Genomic DNA, 21621 nt, shown 5'->3' on the forward strand with positions numbered 1-21621 from the left:
CATCTGGACCAACTAATGTGCACATTGACTAATTCCGGAGGACCAACCCCACCGCCCCAAAAGAGTTGATATCACTGGAGAGGTTTCGAATATCAGATTGTCGGAGGGAGCAAATTCCTAAGTCTCAAGTACCGCTAGGTGTTGCCTCTCTTGTGACCTTGTGTAAGGATGGACACTGAATTTTAACTTTAGAATGAATCAAGAAAAGAAAGAAAAAAAAAATCCAACTTTAGAGGAATGAGCATGTGAAATAAATAAATAAATAAATAAATAAAACCCTTATAGCAAACGTGTCCAATTTCGTGACAAATTACCAATATTCCCAATGGATTACCACTACCTTGTCTTCACCAAAGCTATATCAATATATTCCCAATGGGTTTTCTGGGGTGATAAGCAGATAAAAATGCTTTCTTTCACGTCTACAACCTATTCTTGAGGAATATGATTCCAAATCCTACAATTTAGGATTGCTTTAAGCCTATCTAATAAAACAAGGATGGATTACCAAATGAGTGGGCCGTTATCCATCCATAGACACATAAATGAATTGTTCAACAGCTTTGTGTCACGCTTCTTTTTCCTCGGCAAAAGAAATTTTATTAGTAACTCGAAGCGAAAATGCAACGAGAAAAAAGGATGCAGGCAAAAGCAACAAAGCATGAAAGATATGCCCCCGAATGGAACACGTCGCCCCACCAGCTAAGCCAGCTTTGTGTCGTACTTGCAGTTGATTCCTTGCATGAGAATTTCTCACGATGCAACAACCCCCAATAACGAAGGTAGAACAAAATCAAAGTGTGGAAAGTATAAAATGTTTGACTGCAGAGCATTCTAATTGGATGTAGACATCTACACCCTGCTATTAACAGTTTATGATGCCCAGTTGAAGCTACAATGAATTTCTTGCAATAGTTGATGCCTAAGCATTGAATCCACAGTGAATTTCCAGTACATGAAGGGATCATCAATTCCTTCCTTATTAGTAGGGCTATAAACGAATAGAACAGTTCACGAGCTCGGCTCATTAACTCCCGGCTCGACTCGGCTCGTTTACTATTCCTTCCTTATTAGTAGGACTTTAATTCGAGCCGAGCCTCCCTTAACTAGCCGAGCTTTTGTCGAGCCCAGAACTCGAGCTCGGCTCGGCTCGTTAAAACGAGCCGAGCTCGAGTTTTCGGCTCGACAAAAGCTCGGCTCGACTCAATTAAAGAGTTTCGTTTAGTAAATGACTAAGCTCGGCTCGCTCGTTTAGTAAACGAGCAAAGCTTTACAGCCGTACTTATTAGGGCAATAAATTCGTACGATGCAAACAGCGAAATTTCGCCAATCAAGCTAAGGACCACGGGGCTGAAGTTTTGCTGTAGACCACCAATATTTTCTAGGACCACAGTGCTTGCATCTTCCCTTGTGTTGTACCCATCGGAACATCACGAGATCTCTTTGTATTTCTACTCTGGTCTCTCTTAGCCGCACGATTCGCTGAAGTGGTAAACACGTGTTCGCAGACTTTTCACAGGTCATGGCACTCAGTTCATATGATTTTCACCGAACACGAATGTGGTGTTATCCTTGTTGGGAGGAAGCGCGTTGTGTTTGGAGGTCGGAGACGCAATGAGTGAAGCCCGCCACATTACAGCCCTTACCTCTCAAACCCTATCAAACTACACAGTACACACACAACCATATTTAGTTACTAAATTTGAGTTTCTGGGAATGCCTCTATTTAGAACTAGACTCTACAGGTCCACGTGGCATCCATAACATGTTATCCCCCTCCCTTGTCTGGAGACTGAAATGAAAACACTATTAGACATATTTCACTCATATCTTGTCCTTCAAAAAGCCCCGACTATATATCACTCCTCATCTACTGATGATGGAGCTTCCACCATTTCCACCAACAACATTACTCTCTCTCTCTCTCTCTCTCTCTCTCTCTCTCTCTCTCTCTCTCACACACACACACACACACACAGCAAGACTCATATCTCCGCAACTGCATGACATATTACCTCATGTCTGCCACTTCATACTCTGGCAGCATTCTTCCAATCTCGGTACATTTCTTGTTCAAGCACAACTGAAAATACTCCTTTCGCCTTTTGCCTTTCTAACCTTTAGCACCCGTAGTGATGCACTAGTTGCAAAAATCATAACAAACACGTTCAAAAAACCATTATAAAGGTGGCATCAAAGAAAAAGTTAATAACAGTTAGACACCTTGCCCCGTCACTAGCCAACATCGATGCTTATATATCAGCTCGTCCCAACAACTTAACCCATCAAAGTTTAAAAGACTCCACCGTAGCCTTTGAGTGAATTCCAATTCAAAACCCACATAATGTCGCTTCCATGTACCAAAAACTTCTTGCAACGCTTTTGCGATGAGTTTGGAGGGGGTAACGATAGGGCTTTCGGCTCCTTCTCCAGTGATCACATCCTCCCTTCCCTTGGAGCCAGAATCAACCAAGCAACCAAACTCCGAAGATGCATTATCTGCCCGTTCACCCCTCGTTATAGGTACTGATGCACTCTAAATCTGCTTGCACCGGTTTGGTTGGTGTTTTCTCAGAACACTTTTGAGATATTGTCTTTCGAAACAAACGACACACTCATACTTAATATTTCATTTGTTCTCGAGGGATGTAGTTTTCAAGAATCGAAAAGCATCTTGTTTGTGCTTTCTCAAAAAAATGAGTTAGTTTCACGAAAACTGAAAACAAAAGCAAATTTCAAAAACCATCAACCAAACAAGTTTCCTGTGTCTCAGAGAAATCATAACATAAAACAAGAAACAAGAAACAAGAAACTATGCCAAACCTCATTCTATGTTCTTCATTTCAGGGCTTGGGAGATGTTCTTGATTGTTCTAGTGGTTTACTCCGCCTGGATCTGCCCATTTGAGTTTGCATTTCTGAAAAACAAGCAAGATGCCCTTTTCATAATTGACAACATTGTCAATGGCTTCTTTACCATCGATATTGTTCTCACCTTCTTTGTGGCATATCTTGACAGTCAATCGTATCTTCTTGTTGATGACCCCAAGAAAATTGCAACCAGGTCCTTAAGCAAGGAATTTCAATAGTCATTTGTGTTTTCTGTCTAAAAAGTTGCTGACCCTCTTTAGATGACACCCTTTTCCAAATTACAGGTACATATCAACCTGGTTTCTTTTTGATATCTGTTCAACACTGCCCTTCCAATCCCTCAGCCTCCTGTTCACAGATCATAGTAGTGGAATTGGCTTTAAATTACTCAACATGCTCAGACTTTGGCGTCTCAGACGAGTCAGCTCTTTGTTTGCAAGGTCCATCAACATATTCGAACCCTTTATTGGTTTGGCAACTCTTGAATGATTATAATGGAAAACACAAAATACTTACAACATTTTCTTTCCTTCAGACTAGAGAAGGACATCCGCTACAGCTATTTCTGGATTCGGTGCACAAAACTCATATCTGTAAGAAACAAAATTTTATCAGATTCCTATACGTCACATTGTAACACAAGTGATAAAACGATAATGAAAACTTTGATTTCAATCCATTATAATTTTCCAGGTTACAATGTTTTATCAAAAGTACCTACAATGATGAGAATGCCACATAAAAGTTGCATGCAAATCGAAAAATGTTGTTTTATATCCTTTCAAAAAATTTGACCTACAATCAAGATGCCCATAATTACAAAAAGTTTGTTTCATATCCTTCCAAAATTTTCTGTTACAATTTTTTTTTCAAATTCAAATGATCCGAATCTGCACATAAAAGATATAGAACCGAAACGAAAACTTAAAATTTCTTTCCTATGTTTTTTCAGGTTACACTATTTGCAGTACACTGTGCCGGATGCTTTAACTACATGATTGCAGATAAATATAAAAATCCAAACAAAACATGGATTGGTGCAGTCTACCCAAATTTCAAAGAAGAGAGCCTTGGGGACAGATATGTAGCTTCGATTTACTGGTCTATCACAACATTAACCACTACTGGTTACGGGGACTTGCATGCTGAGAATACCAGAGAGATGTTGTTTACTAGCTTCTACATGCTATTCAACTTAGGATTGACAGCATACCTCATTGGAAACATGACAAACCTCGTCGTTCATCGGACCAGCCACACGAGAAATTTTGTACGTTCTCTTTCCTACAAAATTATGCTGCTTCCAAGCCGTTTTTAAACCTCTTTAAGGAAGAAAAATTCACACACTAAGCAGATTCTACAAAACCAAAACTATGATCGCAACCCACCAACAAAAAAAGAAAGAAGAGGGACCAGATTCAAAGTCACCACCGTCAAAAGTACAAGAACATACATTTAATACTCCCTGTGTCCCCTATTGTCTTTATTTTCAACAGTCGTGCCTTTGCTAGGATCAACGAGTAATGTTTTCGTGAACAATTTTGCAGAATTTTATTCACCAATCAAAAAGCTAATTGGGATATTAGATACGAGAAAAATGTTAAAAAAGTTCTTCACAAAAAGAGATCATTTGTCCATCCGATTCAAAGCACGACTACGAAATGGATAAACAAAATATGACAGACTCAGTGGCTCAGTTTATCCTCTCAATCATCTTGTAGTTTTATATGGAGAACTTCATACACCTTAGCATCCTTTTTAAGACTTAAAAGAACAGTTATTTGCAATTCCTACAGTAAAAAGTATTTTACAACAACGTACTCTCAATCATCAGCCGCCACACTATAATGGCCCATTCTAATGGTCAAGTTTTCTTCACCACTTCATGGGATCGTTTTCTCAAACTTGTCTTGTTAAAAGAACTTGCTTTTGATCCTGTAGAGGGATACTATCCGAGCTGCTTCAGAATTCACAAGAAGAAATCAATTGCCCTCGCGCATAGAGGATCAAATTTTGGCTCATATATGCCTCGATTTCAAAACAGAAGGACTGAAACAGCAAGAGACCTTGAATGGCCTACCAAAAGCCATTCGTTCTAGCATTGGCCACTTTTTGTTCTTCCATGTCGTTCAGAATGTCCACCTTTTCCAGGGTGTTTCTCACGACTTCCTTTTCCAATTGGTATTCATTTTCTTCTCTCTTCGATTCCATTTTTTCCATGTTCATGTGTTTTGATGAAATCCTCTGTCAAAATTTATTCTATGGCCGTATATAACACCAAACCACATGCATTGCAATAGGTTCCTCAAATGGAACCAGAGTATTTCCCGCCCAAGGAAGATGTGATCCTTCAGAATGAGTCACCAACAGATCTTTACATAATTGTCTCAGGAGCAGTGGTGAGAAAGCTTTGTATCCATCAAGAACTGTAATGTTTTAATAATGCTTACCTGTAGCATATCTGGATTGAGAATGATGTCCAAATGATTTCTGGTGGCAGGATTTCATTGCAGAGATTCATGGGCAAGACCAAGTACGTACTTGTCACAGTCATGAATTACTCCTCCGTCTCCATTTGTGTCCTTGGACCTTGACAGTTGCAACTTAATCAGGTCCAATTGTTTGAGATCTCTAAGACAAGCAAGTGGAGACGGTAAATAAATGTATGTAGAATGAACAACAAAGCCAATCTAACTTCATATTCGTTCATGCACTTACATACAGTTTCTTGGAAAGGCCATTGCGGGGGATATATTCGGAGAAATTGGAGTTCTATGTAACAGGACACAACCATTCACAGTTCGAACTGCTGAGATTTCTCAAATATTACGACTGAACAAAACTATACTGATGAAACTTATTCGAGCAAATACAGAAGATGGTGATACCATTATGAGCAATCTTGAAAAGGTATACGCAAGATTAAATTTTATTGGCTTTCTTTCTCATTCCCCAAGACACGCTGCAAGGAAGGTTGATTTAACTTTTTATACATCTAATTTACAGAAATTGAAAGGGATGGAAAGCTTTTGCTCCGTGAACCTATGGAAAGATCCAAGTTCGAACATGGGTGAGTGGGTTGATGAAGCAATTGAAAGAGAGAGCTTTTCTCATGATACAAGTGAAGAGCATCCGCATGGAGATCCATCAATGCAAGATATGAGCAATATAGGCTTCAATAATTCAGATGTTAGTGGGAAAAAAGAAACTGGAGAAGGTCATACTTTCACCAGAGAAGGAAGGGACATAAATTTATTTGCTGATTGCAGCCAAACAGCCTTCCATGTTGCTGCTCGTAATGTGCATCTTGAAATGGTTAGAGCTCTTCAGGAAGGAGGAGCAAATGTAAACAATCCAGATGCCAGCGGGTGGACCCCAAAAGCTCTAGATGAACAGCAGGGAAACAAAAACAAAAAAGACCTTATACTGAGTTATGGAACGAGACGGATGATAGATGAATACAAAACCAACATTTTCAGACCAGAAACAGCACAGAACACTAGGAATGGTCAGTTCAAGCCTTCAAGAATCAATGGTCATTCTAGGGCTCAGGCTGAGAATCATATTATCAAACTCCCTAAGAGAGTCACCATTCACATGAAATCCCACAAGAAGATTTCCTCACAAAAGCAACTTGGGAAGCTAATAATCCTACCTGATTCCTTAGAAGAGCTATTGAGGATCGCCGGTAAGCTTGCTTTGACCTCAAAGAGTACTATGACACTGAACCTGCAATTAAAAACTATTTATTTAGTTGATATATTCGGTTATACATATAAAGACAGTATGGTATTCAATTTCAAGAAATGAGTACGCTCAGGCCTAAAAGGTATGTCATATTTTTTAGTGCTTATGTTTGCATACTATGCCATTGTGGAACTGCAGGTGAAAAATTTGGAGACCACAGTCTAACAAAAGTGGTAAACGCAGAGAATGCTGAAATAGATGACCTAAGTGTTGTCCGAGATGGGGACACTTTGTTTCTCCTTCAAGTTGATTCTGAAAGTTCAGAGTGTAATTAAACTAATTATTGAAAAGCGATATTGAATAAATGGAAAAGCTTCTAGCTTCAAGGATACTGTGTTACAATGAGAGTAATAACAAAACAACAGGGTATATAAGTCAAATGAATTGTCTGTCCAAAGAAGTTAATAGTACTGAAAACTGGAAAAGCCAATCACAGTTGCATTCAACACATACAGGATTAAGAAAACATCTCATTCAATTGCTTCTCGTATCCAGGAAAAAACACATCTTGCAAAATTGTCATGATTTGGTGGTGTAAAGATTGACAATTCCGCAGTATTGTTATCATTCCTCCAATTACATGTTTTTTGTTTAGGACTGCAAGAGAGAACCCTCCTGTTACTTTTTCTTCTTCTTCTTCTTCTTCTTCTGTTTAAAAAAAAAAAAATAGCAGCAGTATCCTTAGGTACACTGGGTTTTTTTTAGTGTGACAGAGGGCTGTCGATCAACAACTATCAATTCATTGGACAAAGAAAGACCAATTGAGCCACCTCTAATACTTGTTATGTCACTGGGCTTTTTTTAGTGTGACAGGGGGCTGTAGATCAACAACTATCAATTCATTGGACAAAGAGAGACCAATTGAGCTACCTCTAATACTTGTTATGTAATGGTCAGACTACCTTGGCTTCCAGATGCAATAATAGAAATGCAAACAATTTTCCGCTCACTTTCTCCTGCTGCGACCTCCAAAAAGTGACACAGGATTATGCTTTATACAATATAATGCTTCTGCTGAAGGAAAAGCAGAATTACCTTTGAGTAGTTCCTTTACGGAAAAGGATGAGCTTCCATGTTAAAAACGAACTCACCGAAACGATTACCAAAGTTGTCCCCAAGAGCCAAGAACAGATACTTCAGTGTTTCACCGGAGCAAAAGGTCCCAACTTGTCCCTTCTTCGAGGAAGAAGCATCCTCAAATCATCTGGAGGATTCCTCCAGAATCAACCTAGTGTAATTGTCCCATGCCTTGAAAATCTCACAAACGGATTAGCGATAGCTGCACAAAAGTCAAAACTAATTGAAACTTAAAATGAGACGGGAAATCAAGATTGTTTACTATAATAACCGTAATGCCATGTTAGATTATCTGGGAAAGGGAAAGATTGTATTGATAATGCTTGAGTTCAGTATTTGTTACAAGAGAGGCTATAATACCCACACAAGTATGGACTTCACTGAACGGAAAATTGCAAACAATCCAAATGGTGATCTTCAAAACTCATGCGTGAATGGCCAAAAGGACCAACAATTGAAAAGTCAAATTTAGTCATTGCAACAATTCTCACATATAAACATTAACATCCATTGCACCAAAATAAGAATTCCATTAGAGCATCTCTAGCCCTTTACTCAAATTTGAGTAAAAGCTTCATTCGGTATGTGTCGCTCCAATGGGAAAACTCAAATAGAAGCACAAATTTGGGTAAAAGCTTCCTTTTAAGGCATAGTTGTAAATTGTGAAGTGCAAAACAAGATAACAATAATTTGAGCAAAACTCTACACGGCATGAGTTTGAGCCAACGATGGGGAGTGAGTTCAAGGCTTTTACTCAGAATTTGGTCACGAATCAATCGAAAGAGTAAGAGCCGGAGATGCTCTTGCCTCTTTAGTAAGTCGTGGAAAAAGCATTTTCAATCACGTTTCCTGCGAATGGCCACAGATGTAAGCAACAATTGGAGCTCAAACAACAAAAAAGAAACAAGACAGACAACCCAAGTAATCATATGGACAAACCTAGAGGATTTTGAGGTCTAGGTGCTGTCCTGGTCCTTAATGCACGATCATTGGCCGACTTTGCGTCACCGTGGTGAATATCTTTCATCGAGTATGGCAGTCGCGCGCTAGGACTGCGGTGACCGTCCACCGCACATATATATATAGGCCTACTCCGGGCCTCAAAAAAATACAGAAAAATATTTATAAATTTTAAAATAATATTTTATGGGACCCTGTGAAAAATCAGCTCCAACGAATATCGGTAGATATATATTTTTATTTAATTTCTAGGGAGGTAGATATGTTTTTTGATTTTTTTTGAATTTATAGGGAGGTAGATATGTTTTTTGAATTTGTAGGGAACTTACGAATTCAAAAAAAACAAACTTATCGATATTCGTTGAAGCTGATCCCATAAAATATTATTTTAAAATTTATAAATATTTTTCTATATTTTTTGGGACCCACTTAGGCGCGTGGTTGATGGTCTCCGCATTTTCATGCGGTGTACTAGACTTTCCGGGCAGTCGCGAGCTAGGTTTCAGATTCTCGATCCACCCAAACGGCCAAACTTATATTGAGTTTGTATGCAGAGAGAGAGAGAGAACGAAGCCAAGAGAGAATGCGGTTCCTTTGGCTTAACGGTTAACTTTCTCCCCATCTTTTTTTTATTCTTAACTTCCTCCACCGCCCCGGCCGGGTTCTGAGCGGCGTGGGCGAATTGACATCCCTAATCTGATTCAGTGAAAACGTTATGACCAAAATTTGCTAAAAATTCATGCAGTGACAGTTTTTACGATTTCATGAACTTGATTCGAATTTGCTTTATAATTTCAATGTTTTTTATTCCTCCCGTCGAAGAAGATGGATGATTAACCAAAATTTATGAACGTAAAAAAATATTTCCTTTCTTCCGATTTACTACTATCTGTCTAATTTTGAAATTTAGGGAAATTACATTAAGCCCCCTCCAACTATACCTCGGTAACGAGTTGCCTCCTTCATCGTTTAACTCGGACACTTAACCCCCTTCATCTTTTATCTGGCGCAAAATGGAAGATGCCGTTAACGGAACGAAGACAATACTGAGGAATTTCCGTTTGACCGGAAAAAAAAGGAGGGAATACTGACTGATTTAAGAAAAAATTTACTAGCTTGGGATCCGTGAGTTTACTTAATTGACATTATCATACACAACCAACATAATTTAAAAAATTAGTCTAGAGTTCATTATAGAGAACTTATAACCTAGTTAGTTCACTTCTAATATTTGTAACCCCTCTAGTCTACTAATATAGTTTAGTAAAAGCATCTCCAGCCTTCACCCATATTTTTCCTCAAATTTGAATCAAATTTTGGGTAAAAATTCATTTTGGGTAGACACATCTCCAACCATCAAACCCAAATTTTACACATCTCCCTCTTTTTCTCTTTCTAACTAGCCGTTGGAGAAATGGGTCAAGGCAAAAGTTGTCTCAAATTTGGGCAAAAAAATGGGTAAAACCCAAAATGGGGAAGGGTTTAAGTCAAAGATTGGAGAAAGATTTTTGTGATTTTTGCCCCATTTTTAAATTTGAGTCTTAAAATGGGTCAAGACTAGAGATGCTCTGAGCCCTTAAATTTACTTCTTTTAAAAAAGAAATTAAACCAAGACAAAAATATCCTCCTATATAAGCTGACATATAGAGAGAAACTCTATATCACAAACAAATCTACAGCACAGCCTCCTCTCTCTTTTGCCTCATCTTCATCCTAATCCCCTCCGCCCCCATCTCCGCCCACCACATGGGCCAGTGCCGACACCATCGCCAACATCTCCACCTCCCTGCGGACAGCATAGTCAGCAGCGGTGATTGCGATGACATCATCCCATCTTCTCTCTCCCTCTCCTCATCCCTCCTCCGCCTCAAACTCGTCTTCCTGCCGGAGTTCCTTTATAGCCCCTTTGATGCCCAGGTGAGAAAGGGGAAGAAAGGGGAGTGGTCTCCCTTAGTAGTGAGAGAAGAAAAAAAAGGGGTGGGATTTCTCACCATCCCATCCAAACGCACGTGAGAAATGAAACTCTCACTCCCATCTTCGGCGACTGGTCTTTTCTCCGGTGACTCTCTGGCGACCTTGAACTATTCTCTCTCTTCTCCGGCAATCTGAAACTGTTCTCCCTCTTCTCCGGCGACTACACAGCCACTGGTCCAAAGACGAAAAGACGACGGCGTAGCCGACACGCGTTGCCGGAAGTTGAGCGAGTGAGATCTACTCTCACTCACGCTCTCCAATCGCCTGTCTCTTCTCCTTTCTCACGGAATCGCGCCAAAAGTGGCGAGAAACAGAAACGGGCAACGATGAGACTCTCGTCTCCCACCCTTCCTCACCCTCTCTCGCCTTGTGGATCATCTAAACGGAGGAGAGATTGAGTTCTTCCTCCTTCCCCTTTCTTTTCTCCTGAAATCGCTCGATCCAAACGAGCCGTTAGTCTAGGCTGTTTTCCTGGCCGATCTCGCCCTATTCCGCCTAACCGTGCTCTTTTTCGGTCATACAGGATCATTCCGTCTGGTACCGCTCGCTTTTGGCCAGAGAAGAAAGCAAAGGGTACGACAGAAAAATGTAAATAAAGAAGAGACGTTATATATTCTTACCTCTGCAACCCACAGGCTATTTTATCTACTAGTCTACCACTTGTTTGCTGTACCTTTTACAAATCACGGTGAAATTATTATTTATGAAAACAAGTTATAAAATGATGTACTATTGCATTTTTAATTTGAACCATATACACTACTTTTTTCTGAGATTTAGGTGAAAATATATGTATTTTTTTGACAAATATGCATGTACAGTGGTAAATCCGAAACGGTAACCAGTAAGACACCGGTACCGGTACGTATATCAGTGACAAAATCAGTATCATCTCCAGTATGGTATTCAGAACCTTACTAGTAGACGTTATATATTTTGTCCTGTAAAACTCCAAAACAAAAGAACTAATAACGTTATATATTTTCTTATTGAATTGATCTGCGCAGCAGCCTCTCAAAAACACATATGAATATATCCATATATGATTATATATGGTTATATGAGAATATTTGTGACCATGTGTGTGTGTCTCTATATATATGAGCTTGTATTGATTAAAAAAAATATTTCAATTTGCATAGAGAACATATAACGTTGTGTATGAGATTTTGTCTTGTAAAACTCAAAAAAAAGAAGAGAAGAACTAATAAAGTTATATGTTCTCTTATTGAATAGGTCCGCTCAGCGGCCTCTCAAAAGCACATATGGATATATCCATGTATTATTATCAGAAGCAAGTTGAAGAGGCCGCTGCGCAGACCAATTCAATAAGTGATGGATAACGAAACATATAACGTTATACATGAACTTTTATCATATCATATGTAATATGTGTTTTTTCAAGGTTCATAATTCTATCATTATCATAATTATTGAAGGTTGAAACCAACGAAAACAATCAGTTCATACTATCACCAAGACTGGAATTGCTAACAAGAAGACATGACACTGAGAAATTCCATCAAACACCTGAGACGCATCACCTCCTCCCCCACCCAACCCCCTCCCCACCGCCGCCGCCATAACAGCAACCAAGAACCGCCGCCGCCACACCACCACCCAGACCCACACTCCCTCCTAAACCAAGACCCAATCCAACTCCTCTCCTCCCTCTGGATCAAATGCCAAACCCACCCCACCAAACCCTTCCCCAACCTCACCGGCTTCCTCTCCAACCTCGACCTCTGGGTCCTCTCCTACCAGCGCGCCTCGGCCCACCTCACCGCCTCCTTCCCTCCCAAATCCTCCCTCCCCTCCCACACCCTCCTCTCCCTCCTCTCCCTCCAAAACGCAGTCGTCAAAGGCCGCTTCCAGTGGAACTCCCCAACCCAGCTCCACATCCTTAGCCCTAATCCCGCCAAACTGCTATCTCCTTCTTTTTTCCAAGACCGTGTTGTTCAGGAAGTGCTCTTAATGATCCTCGAACCGGTTTTCGAGCCCCGGTTCTCGCCGAGGTCGCACGGGTTCCGGCCCGGGCGGAACCCGCACACGGCTATTCGGACCATCCGGAGTGGTTTCGCGGGGTACCTGTGGTTCTTGAAAGGGGATGTGAGTGGGATGTTTGAACATGTTGATGTGAATGTGGTGATGGGTTGTGTTGGTAAGGCTGTCAAGGATAAGAAAGTTTTGGGTCTGATTAAAGGGGCATTTAGGGCACCGATGAACGACAATGGAGGAGCTAGGTGCAGTAGTGGAGGTAAAGAAGAGGTTTTTCTTTTCTTTATTTTGTTGAAGTAATCTTTGTTGATGGTTTAGGTGTTTTCTTGGCTTATATTGTTGTGATTATTATTTTTTGATAACAAGTATCTGAATTATATCAAATGGGACGGCCATTAAGGGAACAAATAAACAAACAAACAACCCTTCAACCTCCAGGGGTGTAGCCTACTGGCTCATGCCTCACTCCCACCCATGGTGTTTGGGTTGTCAAGAGATCACGGGTTTAAGTCGTGCTAATGACGCTCTTTCGAACTTGGTCTCCACTAGCCCTTGGTGGTCGCTTCTGGGCCCGCCGTGCTTTATTGTGTGTTAGCCAGGTGAAAGGCTTGCTTGACTATAAATAGATTGGTAAGAAGGTATTAAGGAACTAGTAAAACCGCTATTCCCGTTTTTGGGCTATAAGACTCTTAGCATCCAGGGAGCTACGTGCATAAGCTTTACTACAAAAACGATTCCTCTCCCGGCAAAACGTGGTTCGTCAACTGAACCATTGGAGATGCTATTGGGGAGTGTATAGTTCGCTGGAATTTATTTGCAAATGAATGGAATGGCCATTTACCTAAATTTTGAATGATCCTTCTATGCTGCCTCCAGTCTAGTGAACCTAATAGTGCCTTAGGGAGAATTCGGTTATCGTTTTTTTTCTTTCCTGTTTACTAGATGTATATGGTTTGTGCCTAATTCTGACATAAGTTTCATTGTTGCTGACAAAAAAAACAAAGGTAAAGAAGAGTTTGGAAAGAAGAGGAAGAAGAAGAAAACTGGTTCAAGTAAGAAAAAGATTCTAAATGCAGATGAGCCGAAGCTGGACCCGTATTGGTTGAGAATTTTTGATAGTTTTGCGCCCGAGGAGGCTTTCAAGGTACCCAATTATGGGTGTTGTGGAATTCTTAGTCCTTTGTTGGCTAATGTATGCCTTAATGAATTGGATCATATGATGGAAGAGAAACTTGTTGAGTTTTTTAGGCCGTCCAAGCTTGATTCGATATGGAAAAGTTCATTGGATGATGGTAGTCATAACCCTGCTTGGCCAGAGTTTGTTCCATCAAGTGGGGAGGATAGAACGAGGAAAATGGATTACCTTCGTTATGGTGGTCATTTCTTAGTTGGGATTCGAGGACCTAGAGAAGAGGCGTTGAGAATTCGGAAGGAAATAATTGACTTTTGTGAGAGCAAATATGGGTTAAGTTTGGATAATTCAAAGGTGGAGATAGAACACATCAGCAGAGGAATCCAGTTCCTGGACCATATAATTTGTCTCCGGGTGATACACCCAACTCTTCGATACACTGCCACTGGTGGTGAAATTGTGAGCAAGAAAGGTGTTGGTACTTTGCTTTCAGTTACAGCTAGCTTACAACGATGTATTCGTCAATTCAGGCAGCTTGAGCTCATTAAGGGTGATAAGGATCCAGAGCCACTGCCTTGTACGCCAATGCTCTATTCAGGTCAAGCTCATACTAATGAACAGATGAACAAGTTTCTTGAGACCATGGCAGATTGGTACAGATATGCAGATAACCGCAAAAAAGTTGTTGCTTTTTTTGCATATGTGATACGTGGTTCTCTTGCTAAACTGTATGCTGCAAGGTATAGATTGAAATCTCGTGCCAAGGTATACAAGATAGCTTCGCGTGATCTCAGTAATCCACTGAGGGTGAGTAATAAGAGTTCTGTACCTGAGTACTCTGATCTTCTGAGTATGGGACTTGTTGATAAGATAGAAGGTGTGCAGTTCTCTCGCATGTCTTTGATTCCTTCTTGTGATTACACTCCGCTCCCAAGGAACTGGGTCCCGAATCATGAGAGGGTTTTGCATGAGTACATCAGATTGCAAGACCCAAAATTCTTCTGTGCATTACACAGGTCAATCAAACAAGAGGCTCTGAGTGTGCCTCAAGATGAGATATCGGAGATTTTGTGGGACTGTAAAACACTTGGTGTTCATAGACTGTTATCTAATCCTAAATGAAATGAAAAACGATTAAAAGAATGTATTGGTAGTTTGGTACCTACAGATCTGAGTAATAGAACCAGAGAATCTATTTAAGACCTCAAGGAACTTAATTGCTGGCGCTTTTTGGTAGCACGTTTCCTCAAAAAGATTGTGGGCATTGTGTATCTGCGTAATGGTCAGATGCGCACTAAGCGCAGTATTTTTCGGTAAATAGCACACTCTTTATGTTGTTGAGGACTATATTCTTGTATAATTTCTTCTCTTCTGTCACCTCAATATTTATTCTTGGAATATGTGCTATATGTTTAGGACCCTAATAGCCGCTGTACCTGCGAGGAAGTTTGCGAAATAGCATAGGACAGTGCATAGCAAGGGGCTCGTAAAGCAAGCTTTCGGTTTCTCATATTTGGTTAACTGCCATCAGGTTTTTCTGAACTCTCCCTTTATTTGCTAACAAAATTAATGGAATTCTTTCATGATTTTGTTTTTATGTAACTTATGGTAAAAACGATTAGGGTAAATCACAAAGATGTATGTTAATTGCAATCCTACACTGATCTTCCTGAGCTTCATCAATAATACCATTTTTCCACCTCAGTTTTGGAGCTACATGGTTAGAATTTTCCTGGAGACTTGAGTAAAGTGGAGAATTGAAGGCAAAGTTACCTAAATGTCAGAAGTGTTTTATGTCTGAAGCATGTAGGGATATTCATATTGTGGATATTTCAGTAACATGTTTTTAAAACTAAGAGGACTTATGGACCCTTCTCACCCTTTCACCTCCATTCTCAGGACAATAGTATGAAGCCAGAATGAGTGAGAGAACCACCAGAAGTTTCTTGGAGGGAGAGGGAGGGACAGTTGAGAGGAGGGAGAGAGTACATTTTCTCTCCGAAACAAGTGTAGGACGATGATACGGCTTCTCCTTTTTGCTTACAGGACCTTAGACAAAAGCATTGGTATGTTAGAGATAGAAGACAACAATCTTCATATCTGAAATGATGGGGTGAAGAAAGAAGTATTCAGATAAAACCTGACCTGAGATGAAGTCCCAATCAATATTAACCCTTTCTGGGCTCAAGCATCTGAAATGGTTGCGAATAATGATCAAGGTAAGTCTTCTCACTGTCGTACCTTTTTGATGGAAAAAAAGTCTTGGCTGTGAGCCGCTTATATAAGTGGTGACATTTCAAACTGGGTTTTGGATATCATTCGTCTCATTCGAGATGATTGCTTTATAATGAAATGATTTTGCTAAATTTTTCATATTTTTTCAGTAAACTGCACAAGAACCCCGTCCCTTTAATTTGCGACCGTGAAAAGGAAAACCTAGGCGACTTGAGCATCATACTTTGGATTCTCTTGTTCTCTCATTCAGCTTGTCATGGTACACGATTTAATCCATGTTGTTGAAACCATTTTTCAGGTAAAAAGGAAAGGATCAGTAGCTTGAGGATCGTTTTAGTGTAGGAGATTTTGTGTTAGACCTAAAATGCCACACATGTTTTCTGTTTTATTGCAAGGCCTTAGAGAAAATGAATTATTGTGTTAAACAGTGGAATATTGCAAGGCTTGAAAGTTATAAAGTTCTTACTATCAGAACATGTACTTGTACATTTTTCAACAATCAACCCAAAACTTAATGGGAAGCTCCTTTATTCTTGGTTGTTTCATGAAATATATTTAGTTGATTGGCCTTCGTGAGGTAAAGTCCTTAAAATTCGTTGAGGGGTTCAGATGCAAGAAAACCGCTTGAGCCGGTTTGTTTACTACGTTTGTTGAGTGGACCTTGGCGGCTTTACGCTCAGGTATATTCGTTTTAGGCAACCCTACTTTCCACATTTTCCCATCCCTCAAACCATGTTACTAAACTTTCTTGCGCAATTTGATTTCGTGACTTTTAGGCACACCTTGATGCAAAGCCTTTCTGGAATAAAAGACTTCACCGGAGCATTTGCCCATCCTTCGACTCTAGGGGCACCCACATCAGATGAAGAGCGTGAAATTGTAGGAAGTCATGTTTAGGTTTGCAAAGGGCAAAGGGTTGGCTTGGGAAACCTCTTCGGCTTGTAAGGATAAAAGAGAGTCAGACGATGGCCAGAGCTATTCTAGGAATCACTCTAGCAAAGTAGTAATGAAGAAGGATAAAGCATATGACAAAGCGGCGTTCTGTCAACATGCTAAAGGAGAGTGGTATCAGAATTAAGGCTCAAAAGTCAGAACACCCAAGTTGATCCATCCTCAACAAAAACATGTATTCAACTCTTTAAAACACAATGGAGGAGTTCGTGGACCCATCGCTGTTTGTCAAGACTTTTAACAAGCTTGCTGAGGGCCTTAGCATGGTGCGCGCTTGGGTCAGTAACCTTCCTTGAGGCCAGTCAGTTGACGATGTCAGTATGGTGGTTGTTAGGTCCTTCTTCGATGTGGTTCTGGGTTGTTTTCTGTTTGTCATAGGTGCAATTTAATCTCCTGTTGGTTGTATGCGGTCGTATAGGTTGTCTTAGGTTTAATTTCTTGTTGGTCGTTGGCTGTCGTAGGTTTAATTTCCTGTTTTTGTTTTACTATGTAGTAACAGAATGCTTCGAACTATGCTGATAAAAAAAAAAAAAGAATGCTTCGAACTATTGCAGTTCTTGTTCAATGAATAAAGTAATTTTGTGAGTTTTTTTTTTTCATGTTCTATGTTTCTGTATAGTTCTTCAATGCTTCATACTCATCTTTTATTCACTTGTCAACAAGAAATAGGCTACACATGAACTCATACTCGCGTCAGATTGTTCGACGAAAATAGAATCGGAAGCTATAATGCAGAATCTGTATCCAGAGCTATAGCAAACACGCCTTCAGAATGGGTCTGTCAATGGGCCGGATCCGATAATGATAATTTGAATCCAAAAAAATCGGATCCGAAAATCTGAATATGATCCGATTTGAATTTTTTTTTTTTAAAAATTCCAGAATTTTTTTAAAAAAGGGAAAAAATGTATTTTTTTTCTCTCCAAAATATGAGAGGAGAGAGGGAGAGATCCAAAATATAGCAGTCATACAATAACTAGCCCTCCCTTGCACTGAGACTTTACTAAAATTTACAATCAATATAGAGTTCAACCTATTTCATAAAAGCAAACTGTCTATGAGGATGGCAGCATTCGCAATTCCTTGTTTCTGCCAAGCTCCATCTATTCGAAAACAAAAGGAGACCCCTCCTCCACCACCCCTCCTGCTACTAGCCTCATCAACAATATCAAAGTTAGAAGCATATATATGGTTAGAACCCATCTTTAGAGCATCCGCAATGGGAATAATTAAATTCAATAATCAAAATGTGTCACGTCAGCATTTGATTATTCATTTAGTTCATAATCAAATTTAACAAACTTTACCTTCACATTGGTTATTTTTGCATTCCTATAAAAAAAAAAACCCCACAATACGCAATGCACCTATGTCCAATTGCAAACGAGTTTTAATCACGCACTCGACCACACAAATTATTCGTCTTGATGAGACGATTCTAATGTGGGGTGTTTTTTAGTTTTTTAGTTTTGAGTTTGGTTATTGGGTTTGATTATTGAGTTTTGGTTATTGGTAAAAGTTGTTAAGTTTAGTTATGGAATGGATGAAATTTGATTATTTGCTAAAAGACTTGTAACTTTGCTTATTACAATGTGAGGTGTTTTTTTAGCATTGTTGTTAAGTTTACGTATCCATACCAATTTGCTTATTACAATGTGGATGCTCTTAGGCCCTGCAACACCTGAACAGAAAAGCAAAAGCCATTAGGAATTTCATGATTTGGGAGGACCACACTATTCCATACATCTCACAAGCACCAGATCTGTAACGATCCGGATTTTTGCCCTTTTTTTTTTTTAATACAAATTTGAAATGTTAAAACTAATTCAATAATTAGTTAGATTTATTAATTAAATTACATTATTATGTGTATATTTGATATTACAAAAAAAAATCGTATTCGAAACATATTATACTTTAGAGATATGCATTCATCCCTTATCATTCGTATCTAAACGCTAATTAGAATTCTATTGAAACTATATCTCTCTCTCCTCCTGAATTCCACCACCTCTATACTTCTCCTCTATAAATACCTCTCTCCTCTCTCACAATACAACACTCTTAGTCCTCTGCAAAAACAAAAAAAAACAAGAAAAGAGGGATCACACCCTTTCGATTTTCGTCCATATCACGTCCCTCTATTCACGGCGTGTTTCCTCCTAGTTGCTGTCGTTTTTAGGCCTAAGTTTCTTCACAAAAGTTGTAGAGGGCGTCGAGAGCTTCGATTTCGACCCAAGAATCGCCCAAAACGGTCAAGAATTGATAGAGTTATTGCCATTCAAAGTTAGGTAAAATTCTCGGATTCTGATTTTCAGGCAGATTTAGCGATCCTTCTAAACTTCCATTTTTCTACTACTTAGAGTGGTTTTCGGGCTTAGACTTCTTCATGAAAGTCGTAGAGCGTTTCAAGATCTTCGCGAGAGACATAAGAATCATCCAAAACGGAAGATGTTTGGTTAAGTTATTCCAGCCCTAAGTTGCTGCTAGAATATCAATTTTTCGCCATCAAACGAAAACCCACTGGACTCCACCGAATCGCCTTGTCCGGATTAAAGGTATTATAATCCATATCCTAACTTCTCCTAAGTATAATAAGTGTTTGTGTATTGTTGTTTAACGTTTCGGAGTAGGAGAAATCAACCCCGACGTCGCACGGTATCTCACGGTATTCCTCTATTTTTGTTTCGAACTGTTACTGTTCATGTGTAGCTTTTTTTTTTTTTTTGGAAAAGAAGATGCTGATATTACACTTATCCCCTTGGGTTTCCTGAGTTTATGATTTCGGCCCAGATGTATTAATAACATATTAACCTTAATCCCTGTGTTTCTTACTCTAGAATTTCGGACTATAACAAGTTTTGTCCTTTTGTTATTATAATGCGAGGAAATCATGTTTAGTTTTGTTAATAACATTAACAAGATAAGTTAAGTCACTTGTGTAATAAAAATTGCTTGCACAAGTAGTAATGTATGGGCATCGGCCTAGTCATAAAATATTAAGGGATTATTTACTTGCACACTATCAATTGTCATGCTTGCTTTCACATAGAAACATATCATGTTTATTGATTACGTTATTATGGATTCTTGATTGTTGTATTTGTTGGATCGGAACTTGGTTCGCTTGGTGGTTTCAAATGAGAATTTTGCAGACGTTGTAATTGTTAATGAAAAAGGAAAAAAGGAAAAACAGATGAAGGTTGTGGGCTTAGCAGGACCTCGGGGGTAGCCTGACAGGACCCCGTATCGATCGGGGGTAGCCTGGTAGGACCTTGAGGGTAGCCTGAAAGACCCGGTGTTGCTAGGGTGGCCAAGCAGGACCTCAGGGGTAGCCTGGCAAGACCTCAGGTATTGAGGATAGCCTAGCAGGACATTGAGGGCAGCCTGATGGACGTAGAATTGTGAGGGTGGCCAAGCAGGACATCAGGTTTTGAGGGTAGCTTAGCAGGACAGGACCTTGAGGGCAGCCTGATGGACCTGAATTGAGTGGATAGTCTACTAATACCTCGTGATATTGAAGGTAGCAGGACATTTAAAATATGAGTTTGTAAGACGATGGATACTATGATGCAGGTATGATTATGAAATGTGAGATTCAAAATAAGGTAATTTAAAGGCTTGTTAATAGATTTATTTATTTAATGCTGGTCGTTCTATTATTTCCATATGAATTGTGATAAGACTGCTTAGCTGTAAAGTAAGGGGTTGGTAGGGTTAGGATTATTCTACCGAGTGAATTATCACTCACGGATACGTTTGTATCTTGGTAAATCGGTTGTTTCGGCGATCAATTTGCCAGAGTATGCAGAATTCAATGGTGGAGCAGGTGACACAGGAAGAATACTAGGGGCGGAGATCGAGTATGCTTGGGATCTGTATCAAGACTAGAGTCGTTCTGAAGTTATTTCAATAAATTGCCAAATTTTATTAAGGTTAAATAAAATTTTTTTTTTTGAGTCAGTATCTTCCATGAGAAGTCGGCTCAATGCTCTTCAGACCAATGTTTACCTTTGAATAAAAGTTTTGTATTTACAATTTGAGTTGAAATAAAGAAATCCCTATGTTGATACTTCCGTGTTTATTTGGTTGACTAAAGAAATTATTTTCGAAAAATAATAATTTATGCTGCCGATATTCGTTTAAAATATCGGGGTGTTACAAGATCATAATTAATCTAATCTATTACTACTACCTAAAACCTCTAGAATTACTCAGGTTTTCAGTGGGAAAGTCGTTTAATTTGGAGCCTGGGAAATGTAAGACACAAAATGCTATGCCTTGAACATTTGAATACTTTTTTGTTCTGTAATATACTAATATGCAGTATATAAGCATAAGGGTACAGTTACTTTTTGGGTTGAGTAACATAGAAGTAGCTTATTATTGTGAAATCCACATAACACAAAAAAGATTCATAAACACTCTCCTATGCAGATTAGCATAATTCCCACAAGTCCTATGCAGATCCCACTCAAGCCAGACAAATGGGATTCAGTAGTTAATTGGAGACAAGAAACAATGGAAATGTAGGTTGTATTTCGGATTGAGAAACAGAGACAATGCGAGAGCGAATCTATGAAATGTAGGTTGTATTTCGGATTGAGAAACAGAGACAATTGAAGACAAAAACCCTAGAAATTGAAGAGAACAAGGAGGGAGGGTATGCGTGCGAGG

The 21621-nt window shown here is 39.4% G+C and overlaps 2 protein-coding genes and 1 long non-coding RNA gene across 13 annotated transcripts; 2 read left to right on the plus strand and 1 right to left on the minus strand.

Moving 5' to 3' along the window:
• The first annotated feature begins 1762 nt into the window (after positions 1–1762).
• Positions 1763–7014, plus strand: LOC131312432 (potassium channel KAT3-like). Its single transcript, XM_058340163.1, has 11 exons — positions 1763–2523; positions 2848–3063; positions 3155–3310; positions 3406–3463; positions 3823–4140; positions 4812–5051; positions 5171–5269; positions 5371–5403; positions 5595–5780; positions 5877–6558; positions 6756–7014. The coding sequence occupies exons 1-11, from the start codon at positions 2345–2347 to the stop codon at positions 6890–6892; spliced, it is 2304 nt and encodes a 767-aa protein (XP_058196146.1). The 5' UTR covers positions 1763–2344; the 3' UTR covers positions 6893–7014.
• On the minus strand, positions 2654–8745 carry LOC131312433 (uncharacterized). 4 transcript variants are annotated; one of them, XR_009195871.1, is made up of 9 exons: positions 8634–8745; positions 8449–8543; positions 7709–7896; positions 7520–7576; positions 6526–6599; positions 5321–5501; positions 4084–4190; positions 3387–3461; positions 2654–3218 (listed from the first exon to the last, which is right to left on the minus strand). It is a non-coding gene; the product is annotated as an uncharacterized LOC131312433 (long non-coding RNA). The 4 variants fall into 4 exon arrangements; XR_009195872.1 differs by having other exon boundaries at positions 5321–5459; positions 8449–8726; XR_009195873.1 differs by lacking the exons at positions 7520–7576; positions 7709–7896; positions 8449–8543; positions 8634–8745 and adding an exon at positions 7071–7191.
• Positions 8746–12077: 3332 nt separating this feature from the next.
• Positions 12078–17535, plus strand: LOC131312434 (nuclear intron maturase 1, mitochondrial). Of its 8 annotated transcripts, none has more exons than XM_058340170.1 (5): positions 12078–12885; positions 13631–15071; positions 15175–15289; positions 15464–15564; positions 15658–17535. In XM_058340170.1, exons 1-2 carry the CDS (start codon positions 12132–12134, stop codon positions 14878–14880), a joined length of 2004 nt encoding a protein of 667 aa, XP_058196153.1. In that variant the 5' UTR covers positions 12078–12131; the 3' UTR covers positions 14881–15071; positions 15175–15289; positions 15464–15564; positions 15658–17535. The 8 variants fall into 8 exon arrangements, with proteins under 8 accessions (XP_058196153.1, XP_058196150.1, XP_058196149.1 ...); XM_058340167.1 differs by lacking the exon at positions 15464–15564 and having other exon boundaries at positions 15658–15977; positions 16292–17535; XM_058340166.1 differs by having other exon boundaries at positions 15175–16673; positions 16770–17535.
• The last annotated feature ends 4086 nt before the right edge of the window (positions 17536–21621 follow it).

Source organism: Rhododendron vialii, chromosome 13a, assembly GCF_030253575.1.
Source record: "Rhododendron vialii isolate Sample 1 chromosome 13a, ASM3025357v1".
NCBI classification, from domain to species: Eukaryota; Viridiplantae; Streptophyta; class Magnoliopsida; order Ericales; family Ericaceae; genus Rhododendron; species Rhododendron vialii.

Bases quoted from the DNA above. Each gene is read 5' to 3' on its own strand.
- LOC131312432 (XM_058340163.1), top strand. From the start codon at position 2,345: ATGTCGCTTCCATGTACCAAAAACTTCTTGCAACGCTTTTGCGATGAG. The intron at 5,404-5,594 runs GTACGTACTTGT...ACTTACATACAG, and splicing joins AGATTCATGGGCAAGACCAA to TTTCTTGGAAAGGCCATTGC. The intron at 6,559-6,755 runs GTAAGCTTGCTT...GTGGAACTGCAG, and splicing joins AGAGCTATTGAGGATCGCCG to GTGAAAAATTTGGAGACCAC.
- LOC131312434 (XM_058340164.1), top strand. From the start codon at position 12,132: ATGACACTGAGAAATTCCATCAAACACCTGAGACGCATCACCTCCTCC. The intron at 12,886-13,630 runs GTAAAGAAGAGG...AAAAAAACAAAG, and splicing joins AGCTAGGTGCAGTAGTGGAG to GTAAAGAAGAGTTTGGAAAG.